This window comes from Paroedura picta, chromosome 6 (genome assembly GCF_049243985.1).
Source record: "Paroedura picta isolate Pp20150507F chromosome 6, Ppicta_v3.0, whole genome shotgun sequence".
Taxonomy (NCBI): Eukaryota; Metazoa; Chordata; class Lepidosauria; order Squamata; family Gekkonidae; genus Paroedura; species Paroedura picta.
Window position 1 is genome coordinate 92473133 of NC_135374.1, and position 18115 is coordinate 92491247.

Here is an 18115-nt window from a genome sequence, read left to right on the forward strand (position 1 = left end):
CTGTCTGTCTTAGCCATTGAAGATGAGGGGCCAGCAGATAGAAGGCCCTCTGTGAGAGATTATCAACCTCTACCTATCTACAGGGGAGTTCCCAGAGGTGCTGAAGGAGGCAGCTGTTTGTCCATTACTGAAAAATCCATTGCTGGACCCATAGGACCCAGCCAACTACTAACCAGTTTCGCAGCTTGTGTTTCTGGGCAAGTTAGTTGAAAAGGCTGCAGCGGACCAGCTCCTGGCATACTTGGAAGAAGTTTCAGTGCTCAATTCATACAAGTTGAGCTTCCATCCTGGTCATGACATAGAGATGGTGCCGGTCACCTTGGTGAATGATCTCTGATGCCAGCTGGATCAGGGTGGTTCAGCCATCCTTGTGATGCTTGATCTGTTGGCTGCGTTTGATGTGGTCGATCATGTTGGCCCACTGCCAGGCCGGGATCCTGGGGACAGCCCTTTCAATGGCTGTGCTCCTTTCTCTGAAACCAGACACAGGTTGGTAGTGGAGTAGGAATTATTGCACCCTTACTGACTCCCTTGTGTGGTCCCACAGGGGGTGGTGGTACTCTCTCCTACATTATTTATGTGCCCTCTGGCACAATTTGTCCATATTACCTAAAGCAGCGGTCCCCAACCTTCTTGTAGTCGGGGACTGCTTCCGAGGGTGGGAGAGAGCCGGCGGCCCGGCCACAGCAGCTGCATGTAAACGCGCATGCACAGTTGCCGCACATGCGCGTTTTCGCCACTAGGTGGCGATAACGCGCATGCGCAGAACAGCCGCACATGCGCGTTTTCGCCAGCAGGGGGCGCAAACACGCATGCGCAGCGGCTCCGCACGTGTGCGTTTGCGTCGCCGGTGCCGGGCCGCAGACCGGGGGTTGAAGACCCCTGACCTAGAGTATTACCAGTATGAGGATGACACCCAGCTCTATCTCCTCATGGATGGCCACCCGAACTCCCCCCCCCCCCGATACATTTACCAGTTGTTTGGAAGCTATTGCAGATGGTTAGAAGAGAGTAGTCACCTGAGACTCCCCCATTGCCTGTATCCAAGGTGGACTGTTCACACACACACCCTTGGTGCACCACTGTTGTATACTACACTGTTGCATTATGGAGCAGTTGCACTGGAAGAGAAGGGCATTTTGATTATATTTTGCTAAAGTGAGACTAATACTCAGTAAATAGAGTCTCGCTGTATGTAGGAAAGCCAGTTATGAGTTCTGGTAACCAAGAACAGAGCCAAAGACCAAACATCTCTTATTTTAATTGATAAGCATACCCATTTTCAGCAGTGACCTGTATAAATACTGAATCTTGCCAATTTATGTGCTCCTTTGTTGCTGCACTTGATTATTCCATTATCTGCTTGAACCACATCATGTATCTTGAAATCTTGGTGAATACAAATGTTTCCCACTTACTTGCTTCTGTCACCTGTGATTCTAGAATGCCCGTCAGAAACCAAGTGCCTTTATATTTAACAGCACTGAAACTCCCTCCAGCCAGTTGTTCTCTTATGGTCACAGGACTGTGGCCACAGAATTCCCTGGTTATCAGACTTCTGTTGAGTGTTTGTGTACATTCATTTTCAGGAAGAAACAGAACAGGAAATTCAGCTAGTGAATCAGTCATGTGGTCTCCCTCCATTTTCCACCCGCTGAGAATGGCCACCTGTTGTGGAATCAATACATGCTCCGAAAAGTCCTTCTCCGGAAGACATATGGGTAACTGGGAGCTGTTGCAGGTACTAGGAGTCCCAAGTTGTAGCAATGCCAGGTTGTTGCTGCTGCTGGTATTGTCATAGCGGGGGTGTATGTGTACCTGTTTCACATACGCTAATTGTCTGGCTTCTGGCCTTCTGTTGTTTCCTGTGGAGATCATAGTGTGTGTTCACTGAGCATGGTAATCATTGCACAAACAATTGTCAATTCCATCTACATTATAGAGCACATTAGAGAGGATGGTGAAATTTTTCATTGAGCTTCAAACACTTGCTAGTTACTGTAAATAAAATTAAAACATATTGCTTATTTCCACAACCATCTGGAGATCTTTCTGTTGTTGGGAAGATGATGCCATTGGTATGGCATGTGCCACTGTCTCCTACCCTTCAGAATTGCTTTTTTTGGAAGGGCAGAAGCAAGGAACACTACAGGAAAGGTCTTCTGTTTGGGCAAGCTGTGGGGAACAGGCTTTATTACACAAAGGGATGGAGCCCACCATCCTCTAGGTAGCCTTTCTCCAACGTATGTGGCATTTTCTCCAATGGAAGAACCACCTCACCTGGAAGAAGGCCCCTTAGCTTAGCAGAAGGTTTCCTCACGCTTGAGTCAAAAGTAAAGAAGAGATATAAACACTTAAATACATATTTCTCAAAGCCTGAAGAACGTTTCAGGGATTTCTCAACAGTAAAAAAGTTGGAAAAAGTTGCTGTATACCATAATAACAATTGGCTAAATTAGATTAGATAATGTATCAGTGCCATCTAAGGCCCAGCTTCCACTTGAGCCAAGAAGGGGGAATTGGAGCAACCCAGCAGCTGGTTAAGTTCAGCTCAGTCCACAGAATATCTGTGCATTTCCATGTAATATGTGAGGCAAACTGTATGGGTCTAGTAGTACAACTTGCCAAATCACCAGGAGGGGAACATACACATTTTTGTCAGGTTTTCAGCATCTGGTCATCCTGTATTTTCCCCTTTCACAAAAATTTCATATCTGAACTTTTCAAAACACACAACTTGAGGTAACATGCCTACCTACCAATCACAGCAATGGTGGGAGATAGCACTGCACAGTCAGCTGTAGTCAGCACAAAGTTTGTTTTCAGTAGAACACCTCCGCACAACACTTCTCCCTCAGAGCTTAAGAACAGGACCTTAAAAGCAAAATGGGCAACAATGTATCCTGTCCTTATTGACAATGAGGTATCAGACTCTCTCTGTCGCTCTGCTCAGAATATATGCTCACGGAATGTGCTTTTACACATGAATGACCCCATTACTTTGGATATGAACTACAGTCAAAAGCATTTTGGATACCGTTCAGATTTGATTTAAAATGTGTGGTGTGGAACGCAAGACAGCTAGGAGTGATCAATTTTTCAGGGGAAATGGGAGAGTAAAGGACAGATGGCTTCTTAATAAAGGACGGATAAATGTGGAATCTATGCAAAGCACAAAAATGAGACAAAACCTTAATGCAGGCCTGACAACAAGGGCCAGAAGAATAAATAGTATGATTGTAATAAACTACTGAGGTCCAAACTACTCTCCAGGAAGCAACTGCTTCCCCCATCCAGGGAGTTGCACTGCTTCAAACTGAGCAAACAATACAACATCCTGACAAGCCTGGCAGAAAATATGTAGGTTCCAGGATGTTGTTGCACAACAAGTGAACCACATAAGTTAAAATATAAGAAGAGGATTTGCTTTAAAGAGAAAACATCTTTTAAAACACCATGCTACAAATTTTCAGGGAAAATTACTTCAACACGGAAGTAAAACCGCAAAACTCACTGGAACCATGTAACACCCAAAAGTGACTGTGAACAGCTGAAGATTTCTCAGTTGCAAGGTAGGTACTTAACAACATCCGTAAGCAGAGTTCCAGCATACAAATCAAGGTGCTACATATTGCTCCTTAAGGCACAAAGTAGCACCCTCCCTTCTTTTAAGCCAACTGATCCACTACAGTGATACTCAATTGGCCTTCCCATGAGGTGATTCCTATTACCTCAGAACATGGCGTGATAGATAAATCTTGAAGGATGATGTCATGGTTTCCTTTCATGAGTTCTGGGAATCCTGCTTATTGGAGCTCTAATTGGAAAACATCCCTAAACCTCACCACTGCCTTGCATTGATAAAGATGGTACAGGAAGAATACAGGAATCTCACTGCTCCCAACAGCAAACAGGCTACAGGTATGAATAACGGCTTCAGTAATCTTAGCTGTCCAAGTTGTTAACCCTTAAGCACCATTTCAATGGGGAGAGAGAACCGAAACCTCTACAATGGCGATGAAAGCTTGCTGGGTGACCTGGTGCCAATCACACACCTACACAGGTCCACTTACCCCACAGGGTTGTTGAGTAGATGCAATAGAAGGCAGAATTGTGTGAGCCAGTTTGGGCCCTCATTGTGGAGAAAAGAGTATCAATGTAAATAAATTAACTCTCTAATGCAGGCTTCCTGAAACCCTGGGGTTTCTTGACAGTCCTGGAAGGGTTTCCTAAATGAGTGGGAGTTAATTAATTTTAAATATATTTTTAAAATTTGTTAAACATTTATCTGATGCTATGATTATCTGTGGTCATATTAATCCAGAGGAGTGGACTCAAGTAGGCTTGTACACAGCTATGGTTCCCAACCATATTCTGCATGACTGTACCACTTCTGAGGTTTCCCAAAGTTTGAAGAATGTTTCAGGGGCTTCTCAACAGCAAAAAAAAAATTGAGAAAGGCTGCTCTAATGCATTGGAATTTTAGAAAACCAGTGTATGGTTTGTTTGCAATTCCTATAAGCCATGACCATCACTCTGAACTGTTACAACTAATTCAATTCTTACTAGGACTCTACAAGCCCTATTTGTATCAGTGGCACTAGAATTGTATCACATTTTTACAGCTTGTCTCTTGCCAAATACCTGCCAAGGGAATCCACTGCAGATGCCCTCAACTGCAGCTAGCACCATTTGCAGGTTTTCTTTAAATCTGCCACATGCACACTGATCTGGCAATGAAAAACACACAGAGATAAATATATGTCAGATTCTAATGGCACTTCCCAGAAATAACTGATTCGTGTTCATTACGATGAATATGCCTTTTAAAATGTCAAAATTAAGGCAGTTCCTTGCCTGATGAATACGTGGTAGAGTATTAAGAGCTTACCAAATCACACTTTTGCAGCTTAATTGTTCTGGCACTTAAAAGGGGAGGGGAAAACCAGTCTCACAGAGTTCAATGGTCCTGTAACATGTTTGTAATTAAGTACAGGAGGCTCTCATTTGCATCTCATGTTTTCATTAATGCACAGACCTGGCTATTGATCCTAAAGGCTGATGATGCAGCCTCCACCACTGTGGATCTCCTCGGTGCTATATATATAGAGAAGGCTATATATATAGAAGGCATTGCATATACAGAAACAACCAGTGAATATCTACAAAATGGAAGCCATTGATCTTTCCCCCAACCCCACCTTCATAAATGTAGGCACTTTGCCAATGACAATAATATTTCCTGTATAGCACTTTTTTCTAACTGCTCACACACAAATTATGCCCACGATCTTTACAGCCATCCTGTGACATTGGTATAATCACTATTTTATGGATGGGGAAAGATGAGGCTGAGAAAGGCGGAGGAATTGACCAAAGGCTGACAGAACATTCACCTCTGAACTGTTTTCTTCTTGGATAAGACTTCATTTTCACTTTAAACATTATCCACTGCCCTATCTTACAGCCAAGCCCTGGTGTTCTGCTTTTCAACAGAATGCTTTTATCCTCCCAAATTTTCCATACTTGCCTAGTGGAATGCAGGATTTGCCTTTCACAAGTGTGTAGCCTTGTGCACATGAGCAGCGGTAGGACTTTGCTTCTGGATAGCAAAAGTGATGGCAGCCCTCGTCCATTTCATGGCGGCACTCATTTTTGGCTAAACAGAACATGACACATTTTTAAATGAGACAAAAAGCTTCAAAATGGATTCAACCATAAATGGCAGTTGTATTGCTCCAAACTTACACGGGCTGTGGTGTTTTCCCCTGCCATGTTTATATACATTTTTTGCTTTCCGTTGCCCAACACATCTAGGGTTCACCCACTTGCCATCTCTGATGTGCATCTGTCATGTGCTGCTACCATGGGTTTCAGTCATTTTTCACAGCAAAGGCTGAGAATGATAGAGGACCATAGAACCATTCACCCAACCAGGCTTCACTTTTGATAGTGGAAGTCAAATTCTGTGGGCAGCCAACAGTGACAAAGCCCCAAGAGCTACTGCTGTGCCCACTCATTGAATTGTGACCAGAAATGGTATGATCATAATCTGTAAACCAATCCCACAGGAGCGGTAAGAATAAAGGAGCAAGGGGTAAGTGAGTGGAGAAAGGGGCAGAGTGGGGCGAGTCCGAGATAAAAACTCGAAGGGGCCAATCGGGAGCCACAAAGTGCGCGGCTCCCAATTGGCCCCTTGGCCTGTCCCAGACTCCACGGGGAGGGGGGCGCCTGGACCAGGCTTCAGCGTGGGGCTCGGAGCAGGCCTGCCACATCTGCAATGCGGCAGGCCTGCTGCGAGCCCCGTGCTGAAGCCAGGAGTGAGCAAGTGGGGTGGTGGGGCAGGCTTCAGCGTGGGGCTCTGAGCCCTGTGCTGAAGCCGGTGGCCAGGGGGAGGGGGGAGGCCGGGGGAGACTGGCAGGGGACCTCCCGCACCCACCCACTGCCTGCTAGCACCCGCTGTATTTTTGATACAGCGGGCTTAATTTCTAGTGTATTTATAATGGCCCAAACCAGTAGGATTTAAGTTCTATGTGACTGGGACGATCAGGAAACGATAAACTAGAGAAGTTAAAACTGGAAGGAGGAGAGAGATGGTTAGAAACTTATATGTTAAGGATTTTTACCACAGGTACTCAAAGAAAAGGGAGCTTTCATAGACATAGATGAACTTTTACCAAAGGCGCAGTTTCTTCCTTCATAGCCATCGTCACAAGTGCATGTATAACTGCGAATGTTGTCCTTGCATACCCCATTATGTAAGCAGGGATTCGAAGAGCACTGTTGACCATCTGAAGAGGGAAAAAAAGTACTAGTAGGTACACTTAGACTTTTCGTAACAAGAGTTTATTATTGGGGCCTTCAATTTACAAATTCACTACTAGCATCTGGATTGAGCCTTTTAGCTGAAAGGTAATCTAAATTAGCGATCCCCAACCTGTGGGCTGCGGACCACATGTGGTCCGTCAAGTAATTGGAGGTGGGCTGCGAAGAACGCCTTCTCCCCCCCCCCCCTGCCTTTTACTTCATCCCCCCGGCCCTTTACAACACACTTCCGGTGTCATTGTCTCCCATCACTCCCAGATGGGGCTATCTTGTTGCAGAGAAACAAGCTCAGGGTTCCCATTGATTTGTCATTGTCATGAGTTAAAATTTTCATGAAAATAAAATGTTCCTTATGTTCATTGTTGTGGCATGTCTGTATTTTATTTTGAAGGGATGTTTAAACATTACCATAGCTATCAGAGAGCGTTAGGGCAGTGGTTGAGAGTAGAGGAGTAAACTACCCCCCCCACCGGGTCTCAGTAAAATTGTCAAGCGTTGAGTGGTCCCCGGTGATAAAAAGGTTGGGGACCACTGATCTAAATGGTAATCTAAATCCCAACAGGCGTAAGGAGTCCTGATTTGAATCATGGCATGGGAGAAGCGAATGGTAGCTAATTCCTCTTGCTGTTTTCCTAATCTGAGCAGCTAACTACTCCACTAGGCAGTTTTTACATTTACACCCTCCCCACCGCCACCAAATAGCAACTCTATTGAAATTTAAGTAGGAGGAAGGCTTAAGTCCTTCCCCTCTCCACAGACCACACTCTGGATCCAAATCAGGGATCTGTGTCACACACTGGACTCCTGTTTTATTATGGACAAAACTATTTGTATGCATGGTTTTCCTTTCCCAGAGGACAGCGTGAGAATTAAAAAAAAACTTCATACATCTGATGAAGTAGGCTCTGGCTCATGAATGCTTTTGCCACAAAATGTGTTTTTTTCTGTAAGAATCTGGTTGTTTATTGGATTTATATACCTCCACTTTCGGATCAGCTGGCTTGTGGCAGTTTACAATAAAAACATAGCAATAAAAATACAATATCCCAACACTATCAGCTAGACTGGCTGCAGAAGAAAGGACACGCAGTAATGGGTTTAAACTACAAGTACAACGATACAGGCTAGATATCAGGAAAAAAACTTTCACAGTCAGAGTAGTTCAGCAGTGGAATAGGCTGCCTAAGGAGGTGGTGAGCTCCCCCTCACTGGCAGTCTTCAAGCAAAGGTTGTATACACACTTTTCTTGGATGCTTTAGGATGCTTAGGGCTGATCCTGCGTTGAGCAGGGGTTGGACTAGATGGCCTGTGTGGCCCCTTCCAACTCTATGATTCTATGATTCTACTATATCATCCTGCCGACATAACAATACAATGGCAGGTGGCGCAAATTTATCCTCTACTGACTCCTGAACACCTCAACTCTTCTGTTTGCAGTTTTGGTATCACCAGGTGATGTTTGCCCAGGGGGGCAATGTTGGCCCTAGGGGGGGTACCAAATACACAAAGACGGGGGAGGACCTGATCTTATTACCCCAATCTATAACCTGGCCTCAACCAAATGCCTGGTGGAAGAGCTCAGTCTTGCAGGCCATGCAAAACCCAGAGAGCTTCGTCAGGGCCCTCAGCTCTTCTAGGAGCTCATTCCACCAGATAGGGGCCAGGACTGAAAAAGCCCTGGTTGAGGCCAGGCGCACTTCCAGAGGGCCTGGGACAACCAGCAAATTCATACCACACAGCAAAGCACTCTGCAGGGAGCATAAGGAGATAAGCGGTCCCACAGATAGGTAGAACCCAGGACGCGTATAGCCTTAAAACTCAAAACCAAAATGTTGAACTTGATCTGGAAGCAAACTGGCAACCAATGCAGCTACCTCAGCAATGGTTGGACATGGGATCTCCAAGATGACCTAGTGAGGACCCATGCAGCCACATTTTGTACCAGTTGCAATTTCCAGATCAGGGACAAGGGTAGGCCCACGTAGAGCGAGTTACAGAAATCTAATCTAGAAGTAACCATTGCATGGATCACTATGGCCAAGTGTTCAGTGGAGATGTAGGGCGCTAGAAGCTGTGCTTGGCGCAGATGGAAAAATGCCATCTGGGCTACCTTTGTGACCTGATCCTCCATAGATAAAGAGGAATCAAAGATCACCCCCAAATTCCTGACCACTGATGCAGACGTAAGTTGCACCCCATCCAGAGCCTGACTGGGAAGGGGCTGGCAACTCTATTTGGGACTCCCTTCTCCCCAACCTTCCTCCAATACCTTCTCTTCCTGGTAACGGTGCCAGCTGCCTTCACCATGAGGTCACCTCAGGTTCTTCCCATCTCCTGTACTTCTGTCCTGCTTGCTGCCAGCTGCAGGCTGTTTGGCCATCCTCTTCAGTCTTCCTCCATTTTCTTTTCTTGTTAGTTGAGCCTGGCCTATGCAGCCTTGGAGTCTCCCTCCATGCTGCCATTTCCCCTCTAGCCTTGTTCCTGCCATGTTTCTATTAGTGCAGCCTGCCAGAGTGGGCCCCACCCTTCCAAAAGCAACCAGGAAATCCCTGCTGCTCAGGGTCCATCAGGTGACCTGAAAGGCCACAAATGTTCTTTAAAGGTATATAATTTCCTTTAATATAAATAGCCAGTCCCATAATATATATCATAAAAACTTCAACATCATTTTCAAAATAAGTGTAAAATCATCTTACCAAAATAAACATTCCAAAATGTATTCTGAAAAAAAGATATATTTTAATGAGACACTGATACAAGAATAAGAATGAATTGGTTACTGGAGTATTGAAGCAAAGAGGACTGGTTGAAGTGAAGGCAATCTTTAAGGACTGTCTTAAACAAATTAAATACATTCCATTCAGGTGCCTTCCAGCTCACTCCCCCAATTTTGTCCTTCCAATCCCTCCCTCTTGGTGGCCCTGGCCTTCTCTTCACCTACCTTGGCAGTGAAATGTTGTAAGCAATTAACCAGAAAAATTAAAATCTGAGTGTCTTCAATGGAAACAGCAGCCTATTCATAAAATGTGTGGAGCCACTATAAAAATGTATTCTGCTCACTATGTTCAAGGGTAAGAACAAATTTAGAGTTCAGTGGTACCTTTAAGACCAACAAAGTTTTATTCAAGGTACGAGTTTTCGTGTGCACGCACACTGTTTCAGATACAACATCATGGAATATCAGAGGATGTATGTATGCACACGAAAGCTCGTACCTTGAATAAAACTCGGATGGTCTTAAAAGTGCCAATGGACTCGAAATTTGTTCTTCTGCTTCAGACCAACAGGACTACCCACTTGAACCTATGTTCAAGGGTGTGGTGGATACTAGTGGTCCCCAACCTTTTTATCACCGGGGACCGGTCAACGCTTGACAATATTACTGAAGCCGGTGGGGGGTAGTCTTTTGCCGAGGGACGTCGCTGCCTGAGCCCCTGCTCCACTTGCTTTCCCGCCGGCGCCCCTGACTTCCCGCTGCCCACTGGGGGGCGCTGCCAGCAGCAGCTGTGCAGTGCCACACCTAGGGGGAGCCCCAGCCATCGCGGCCGCCGGAGAGCACCAAATATGAGCTGGTGGCAGATTGGCAGGGCATCCCCCGAGGCAGCAGCCAGGGAGGAGGACGTGGAGGAGTCACAGCCCGGTACTGGTACCGGTCCCTGGCCAGGGATTGGGGACCGCTGGGGTATATCACCTTAAAATATATTAACACCTGTGGTTTGGATATTAGTCTGGAACACTTATTGGATGCATCTGCTTGTAAAGCTTGAATAACATCCCTGAATATTTTATGATTCTGCACTAGAGTAGTAGATATTCATTACCACACCTATTAAGCATTTATTTTTGTGTCAGCTAATCATCTGATTAGGCTATAAACAGATTGTGGAGCCAACTCAGTGGATTGCTTTGTGAAACTAGAAAACATACGTACGGTTCTTTCTCTATCTTCAAATACTTCTCTGGCTTCTTCATATGAACATCTTTCCTCAAGGCATTCCCTTTCCAGGTTACCTTGGAGGAGTTCCTCAATAAACATGAAATTGGCACGTTTTGATCGAGCATTTATGTTATTTGCTTCTTGGGCTGACAGAAATACTGAAAAGCAAGACAAAAAGAGGCTGTGAACAATTTTATTTCTTCCTCCAAACAGACTTGGCACGACCAATACAGACTTGTGCTACATTATCTCCTTAGTATGTGTCCTTCATAAGGTCTGGCCCATTGTTAGAGGCTCATCTGATTTTCCCTGGAAGAGGAGGCCTGTCCCCTTCAAGACCATGACAGTTGTGAGCTGGTGAGATATCGCAGAAAATTCACAGCCTTTCAAACTTTTGAGAAAGAAGAGTAACTTATACCATGCTGACAAACTGGGCAGAATCTGCAAGGGAAGTGAAAATTCAGCTTGGCTTTTAATAAACTTTGGAACAAGTTAGTTCCTGACTGGACTGGAGAAACTAGGAATGGGTCCAAGACTCAGAGACATCAAGGAACTAAGAGTTGAACATGAAAAAGATTCTGGATATGGAGAAACTAATCAAGAGATTGGCTGATGGAAGGAGGACACATTAAGCAGTGTGCTGAGAACCAATACTGTGACAAACCAATATAGCATTTCAATGCTATAGCAGCACCACTGATCTGCCTGGACTCCTTTGAGCATTATGATGTTCACATCAGAACATTTCCCCCCCCCCAAAAAAAAACACCTCCAAGGAATATTGCACAGGGGGAAAAATCAGCACTGTTTGAAATGGCCACAGCACTTAGACACAGCTGTTTAATGGAAGGAGATTTGCTGCATGAAACCCTGTCCAAGGTAAGGCACACTCCTCCTTTCTGCTCCACCACAACCTGGTTGTGAAGCTACCATTTATGTTTCTTCTGCACCTCCATCAATCAGCCCCAGCCCCACTTCTCCAGCCTGAGCCATCATCTGACCAGGTGTTGGAAAAACACTTCTCCCAGTGTCCTTGCTCCATCCTTGCTGACCATCCCCTTTTCTCTTACTGGCCAGTTCCTGGAAGGTCTCCCTGCCTGGTTGTTGCATGGCTGGGGTCCTTCCATGACCTTCCCAGACCATCACAGTTGGGATTCTGCTGGCTGCATCATTGCTTGCTGGGTGGACTTTTGGCTCCTGAGTCTTGCTCTTCTCCAGCATCATCTTTGTTATTCTGACACTGGGAGATGATGTTAGCAACAGACACTGGAAGATGTAGGGCCCATGCAGGATGTGGTGAGGTTCATGCCAAGTCACTGCAGCTACTGCTGCCCAGGGTCCCAGCTTGGAAATTCTGACAAAGTCAATAGTAGCAGCCTAAGGTATCAGGGTGGTGAGAAAGCTCCTGTAGCATCAGGGAAGTCTCTGACTTCGCCAAAGGTGCCTTGTCTGACTCCAGACAGTAGAAAAGAACATAAAGAGGCAAAGATGCTGAGCTGCATGGGGATTGTGAGAACAGCAGTACTATAAAAGACTATGAGTCACTTAAAATTTTTTTTTTCAGGTTGGAATTTTGAAAAGGCCATAAATATATGTATTCAGGGATATTTGAGTCCCCCAATACAATTTGGGGACATAAGTTTTTTCCCAACCCGGGATTCTGGAATTCTTTGGATTCCAGTATTCTTCATTATTCTTTGTATTCCAGTATTGTTTATGGGACAACCCATAAACTTGACAAAATCAGTATCCCAAAAGCCACTAGGGATGACAGCCTTCAGCTGGGACTTGGAGATCCCCTGAAATTACATTTAATCGCTTCAGTACAGAGATCAGTATGTCTGGAGATAATGGATGCTTTGGAGGGTGGATTTTATGGTTTTGTAGTCCACTGAAGTTCCCGTCCTCCTCTGTTACATCCCCAAATTTCCAGTAGTTTCCCAGTCTGAATCTGGCAACCCCAAGATCTTCAAAACAGCTATAGAAGGACAACTATAAAACAGGACCCAAAATATATATATTAAAAAGATTAACTTTAAATAGTAACGGGGTAAGGGAAAATCCCCTTTCCCCCCAAAGCACAAACCTTTTCAAAGTTAACAACTGTTTAGAAACCAAGAAACTGCAAAGCAATTCTGAAACAAGTCAAGAAAAGAAAAAGGAAAAAAAAACAGCGCAAAGCTAAACCATTTTTTAAAGTGCCATTACGAAAGAAAGAAAAATCCCTTTTCACCCAGCTACAGTTGTCCTCCAGGGGGGAAAAGCACAGGAAAACTCAAAATAATATTTTAAAACAAATCAGAAAACCAATTGTGAAGATGGGTTACTTGATAAGCTTGGACGTAATTTCCCTTGGACTTCCTAGGCTTTGAAAATTAAGCAGGGAGTCAGCATAATAATATAGAGAGCATAAGAGCCATACCTGTCAATTCTGCCTTGCAAAAACAGAAGACAAACAGAATAGACCATAATATCCAATATTGAGTTCCCATTTTGTGCCTCTAGATTTGTTAGCTGTGTTCTTTTGGGTGCATAGCAGTGGCTTTTTGGTAAAGAGGCTGAACGAGTAAAGTTTAAAGTTCAAGAACTCGTAAGAAAACAGAAGGGCAATGACAGGACCAAGGGTCGCATGTGCACACACATACAGAGGTATATACTGAATCAGTTCCATTGTTTCATCTCCTCTGCTTTGATGGGCAGTTGCTCTGCAGTTCTCAGGCAGAGGTCTCTAATATCACTTGAACCTTTAGCTGGACATGTCGGGGACAAAACCTGGGAGCTTCTGCAAGCAGGCTAGATGTTCTGCCACAGAGGGCTTATCTTTGCTTGGTCCCAGTGGGGTTGGCCTCAATGGGAACTATTTGTTTATGTGACAGTGATTTGGGTTGGCCTCAATGGGAACTATTTGTTTATGTGGCAGTGATTTGGGTGGCCCATTGTCAGTAAGACTTGGTGAAGTGGGTAAGAGCTGCAGCTTCTAATCTGGAGAACCAGGTTTGTTTCCCCACTTCTCCATATGAAGCCTGCTGGGTACATTTGGGGCAGTCATAGTCCTTACAGAGCTCTCTCAGCCCAACCTTCCTCACAGGGTGTCTGTTGTGGGGGAGAGGAAGGATTGTCAATTGTAAGCCACTTTGGCCCATTCCACACGGCAGCAGCCACAATGGGTTGCTGGTGGTGCATAGCTGCATAGCTACATGCTACATAGCTTTCTGTGTCCCCACGGGACATATTTCAGCACCAGATCTGCTCCCACACTGAAATGTATCCCCATGGGGGACACATAACAGCAGGGCACCCGGTTCCCAACTGAAATGTGTCTCCTGTGGCATGCAGCTGTGGAGGACAGGTTCTGCTGCACAAGGGGGCTGCAGGTTTTTTTTTTAATTTTGCAGAAAGGTGGGAATTTCCTGGGAACACAATCCTACCTTCCTGTAAAATAAAAAGCTCTGGGCCACCCCGCTGTGCCATGAAGCACTGCAAAGCGGACTGGGGGATTTTTTGCCCCCTCCCAGCCTCCATAGTGTAGGGAGGAGCTGGGCATGGAAGGCTTGGTTCTTCCTGTCCATACAGGTCTGCCACAAGACAGGCCACAGCTGTCTAAGAGAACCAGGAGTCTCCTGCGTTCCCTTAGCCCCTGGGCAAATTAGGGCCTGATCTGCGACTGGCTCAGGAGGGTGCCAGCCTGGCAGCTGCATCCTGTGGAAGCAGGGATTAGCCTCTTTGGGTTTGAAAAAACACAGTCACAAAAGAACTGCTCTCTTTGCACATGGCTTAATGGCATATGTTTTTAATAATAATAATCTGTTTCATTTTGGGGAGGATTTATACTAAGTTTTAATTCAGTAGATGCCAAGATATTGTAGTGTGCAGTTTTCTTCCTGAGCTAGATTCTGAGTACAGTAGGGCCAATATTGCACGAAGGAAGAGTCGGTGAAACCTCGCTCGATACGTCGTTGTTTTTCACACCTCTGCATGGGGTACCAAATCTACTGCGCAGACTGGTTTGATATCTGCATGTTCAACCCCGTTTTCAGTCTTTTCTGCGTCTTTTCGTCATGGTTTCTGATAGTCGTATTATACCGATTTTTTTTCTGCTGGCAGCCCCTGACGCTGTATTCGACATGCAGAGTTTCTGCATGTCTATCATTTTACCTCACGATCCAATGGGATATTGGTGTGCTGTTGTAGAATCATGTGTGTTTTGTTAGTTTTGCAAATGTACCACAAGATGGCACTAGATAAAACAACATTTTAATCTTCTGTGCTGAAGGTCATCATTAAATAGTTGTACTTTAGTCCTTTCTCCTAGCTCAGTTTGTCACACATGCTGGGTGATGTCAACAGAATGCCATTTTTGAAATTAAAGGGCAGTTTGAGATATCAAAATTAAGGAAATGCACTTTTTGCTGTTTGTTAAAAATTGTCTTTAGACCCTTATTTGCTGAGTTTCATTTTTATTCTTCTCAATGATTGTTCATGACTGACAAGTTCTGGGGCCACTGCTGTTAATCTGGGCAACACTAGGGAATCATGATCCCAAACTCTATTTCCTTCCCCCACCTTGGCAGTTGGCTGTTATCTCTCCAAGGCTGTTACCCAGTGCACACTGGGAAATGTAGTCCAAGAGCACTGACATTAATAGAGTGTGGTGCCTCAGTTACATATGAAATAACATCTAAGGCATAGAGAAAGATTCTCTTCCCACCAACCCATACTGGACCCCTTGTTGGTTGCCCCAGCTTCAACATTTAGCTGAGTTGCCACAGCCAGGTGCCACTAGCAACATGACATCAGAATTTCCAGCACTGGCAAAATCTTGGGTGGAGAGGGTAACTGGCATGCCTGTTTAATAACAACAACAACAACAATAACAATAATTTATAACTGCCCTTCCTCAAAGGCTCAGGGTGGGTGACATACATAAAAACAATAAAATAGCAATAATTGTGGAAATGTTATAGGAATATGGGGATTTTATTATTTTTATGCTTGCTGTTGTAAACTGCCGTGAGTCGGCTGGATCAAGAGTGGTGGTCAATCAATCAATCAATCAATCAATCAATCACAATAATGATTGCAGAATCCACATATTAGGGCAGTGGTCCCCAACCTGCAGTCTGCGGCCCGGTGCCGGGCTGCGAAGGCCAGGGTGCCGGGCCGCGAAGGCCAGGGCGCCAGTCCGCGGTTCCCTCTCCCCGTCCCCCCAGTAAAAAACTTCCCAGGCCGCTATGCGGCCGAAATCGCGCATACACGGCACTTTCACGCATGCGCGTATTTATGAACGTGCCGTGCATGTGCGATTTCGGCCGCGCAGCGCGCATGAGCGCTACACGGGCGGGGCAGTTGCCCTGCCGGTCCCCAGCCGAAAAAAGGTTGGGGACCACTGTATTAGGGTATGTCACAGGAGATTCCCTAGTGCAACCCTTTGCCCCCAACCCTAGAGACTAAATTGGAGCCATTTAGGGGCTGTACCATGGTGGCCTGTGTTGAATGCTGCTGTTAGAGCTAATAGAAGCAGCAGCACTGGCCTACCTCAATAGTTGTCTCTGGAGATCATCCATGTGGGTGACTAGAGCCATCTCCACTCCATGGGCAGGCTGGAAGCCAGAATGGAATGGATCAAGAGCCAATGTTTCCTCCAGGAAACTCTGAAGCTGTCCAATGATTACTTGTTCAACCGCCTTACCCAGAAATGGCAACCATGGAACTATGTGGTAGTGTGAGAGTTCAGTAGATTTCTCCCAATAAGCAGACTTAGTTGAATTAAAATCTCTTTATTGAAAGTATAATGAAGCAAGCATCTCTAGATCTTTGTGAAGACTATTGCTCCTAGGAACTATTATCCCTTATCTACCTTTGCCCCACTGCTCCCCCCAGGCATCCATTTGGGCACGAAACCTTTCAGTTGCCATCCCCCTGGTATACCAAAATGAAAGTTTATTCCAGCTGGCACCTGTAGTCCTCAAGGTCAGGCGGAGATAGTTTGTTCCTAAAACTTCAAACAGCTCAAGGGCTGGAATCCCAGACACAATAAACTAGTTACTTTCACACCTAAGACAGTGAATAACAAGAGATCAAAAGACACTGTAGGCAGATGCCTTATGTATGGCAAGGCAGAAGCCTTAATAAAAGCAGAGTCCAGTAGCCCCTTTAAGACCAACAAAGATTTATTCAAGGTGTGAGATTTCGAGTTTGCTAACTGCATCAAAAACATTGGATAGATCATGGTGAATGTTGGTCTTAAAGGTGCTACTGGACTTTGATTTTATTGTGCTAATTCAGACCAACATGGCTACTCATTTGAATCTATCCTTAAGGCAGAAGCCTTAATATGATATGGAAATAGAAAAGCTTATTATATGGTTTTGGCAGGTAGTTGGCTGGGTTGGAAGGATCCAGATTAGATTTTTCAGAAGTGGCCTAACCACAGCTCCTCTTAGTCTCTCCAGGAAAGTCTCTGCAGTTAGGGACAAGTTGATAATCTCCAGGAAAGGGATCTGGAGCTCCTCACCACCAACTTTCACCAGTCTTGAGGGACATGAGTCAAGGGGGCGTGTGGTAGCCAAACAGCTGCCTGAGTTCTGTCCACAACAGCCAAGGAGAGTGGATTGATGCAGTCCAAAACCAGACCCTGAGATAGCCAAAGGGTCTCCAGTTTGCTAACTGCATCAAAAACATTGGATAGATCATGGTGGAGCAACAAGATATTTTTGCAAAAAAACCTAGCAAAGGACTCACAGCTAATGTCAAATTGTGAAATTTGGGAAGGTCCTATAACCAAAGAGATCAAAGGTTGAACTGTTTTAAATAACTGAGCTGCACAAGAGCTAGTGGGGGCAATGCGTATCAATGACCGATTATGCACGGCGGCTGCTACATCGAGCTGCCGCCATGCCGTTGCGCCAGGGCCAAAAGCCCTGCCACCCCCCGATTATACATGGGGGTGTAGCTTCCTGGGCACGCACTGGCTGCCCCGGCGCAATGGCCCTGCACAGGCAACGCGGAGCCGGAAGCACCGGGCGCGCGCTGAAGCGCCGGCAGTGGCAGCAGAGGGGGGATTGGGGGCATAGCCCCCTGCTGCATGATGGTGGGGAGCAGCATGCTCCTCTCCCACTATGGTGGGGGTGGGGGGATGCCCCAGTCAGCTCCGTGGAGCCGCGGAGCTGGCAGGAGCGAAAGGGATACCGTAGGTCAGGGATGCTGTAGGTCGGGGGAGGAGCCGGACGTGAAGGCTCAGTTCCTCTGATTATGCACAGGGCTGGCCCGACCCAGTCCTTGCCTAAGCCCACTGTGCTCCCTAGCCCGTGGAAGAACCCGCGTTCCTTTAACACGGGTCTTCCAACAACCTTG

The 18115-nt window shown here is 45.7% G+C and overlaps 1 protein-coding gene across 1 annotated transcript; it reads right to left on the bottom strand.

The window, feature by feature from the left end:
• Positions 1 to 1241: 1241 nt before the first annotated feature.
• Positions 1242 to 13341, bottom strand: PROZ (protein Z, vitamin K dependent plasma glycoprotein). The gene is made up of 8 exons (XM_077343702.1): positions 13185 to 13341; positions 10757 to 10920; positions 9522 to 9546; positions 6678 to 6791; positions 5531 to 5659; positions 4645 to 4730; positions 2760 to 2874; positions 1242 to 1865 (listed from the first exon to the last, which is right to left on the bottom strand). The coding sequence occupies exons 1-8, from the start codon at positions 13252 to 13254 to the stop codon at positions 1348 to 1350; spliced, it is 1221 nt and encodes a 406-aa protein (XP_077199817.1). The 5' UTR covers positions 13255 to 13341; the 3' UTR covers positions 1242 to 1347.
• Positions 13342 to 18115: the final 4774 nt, after the last annotated feature.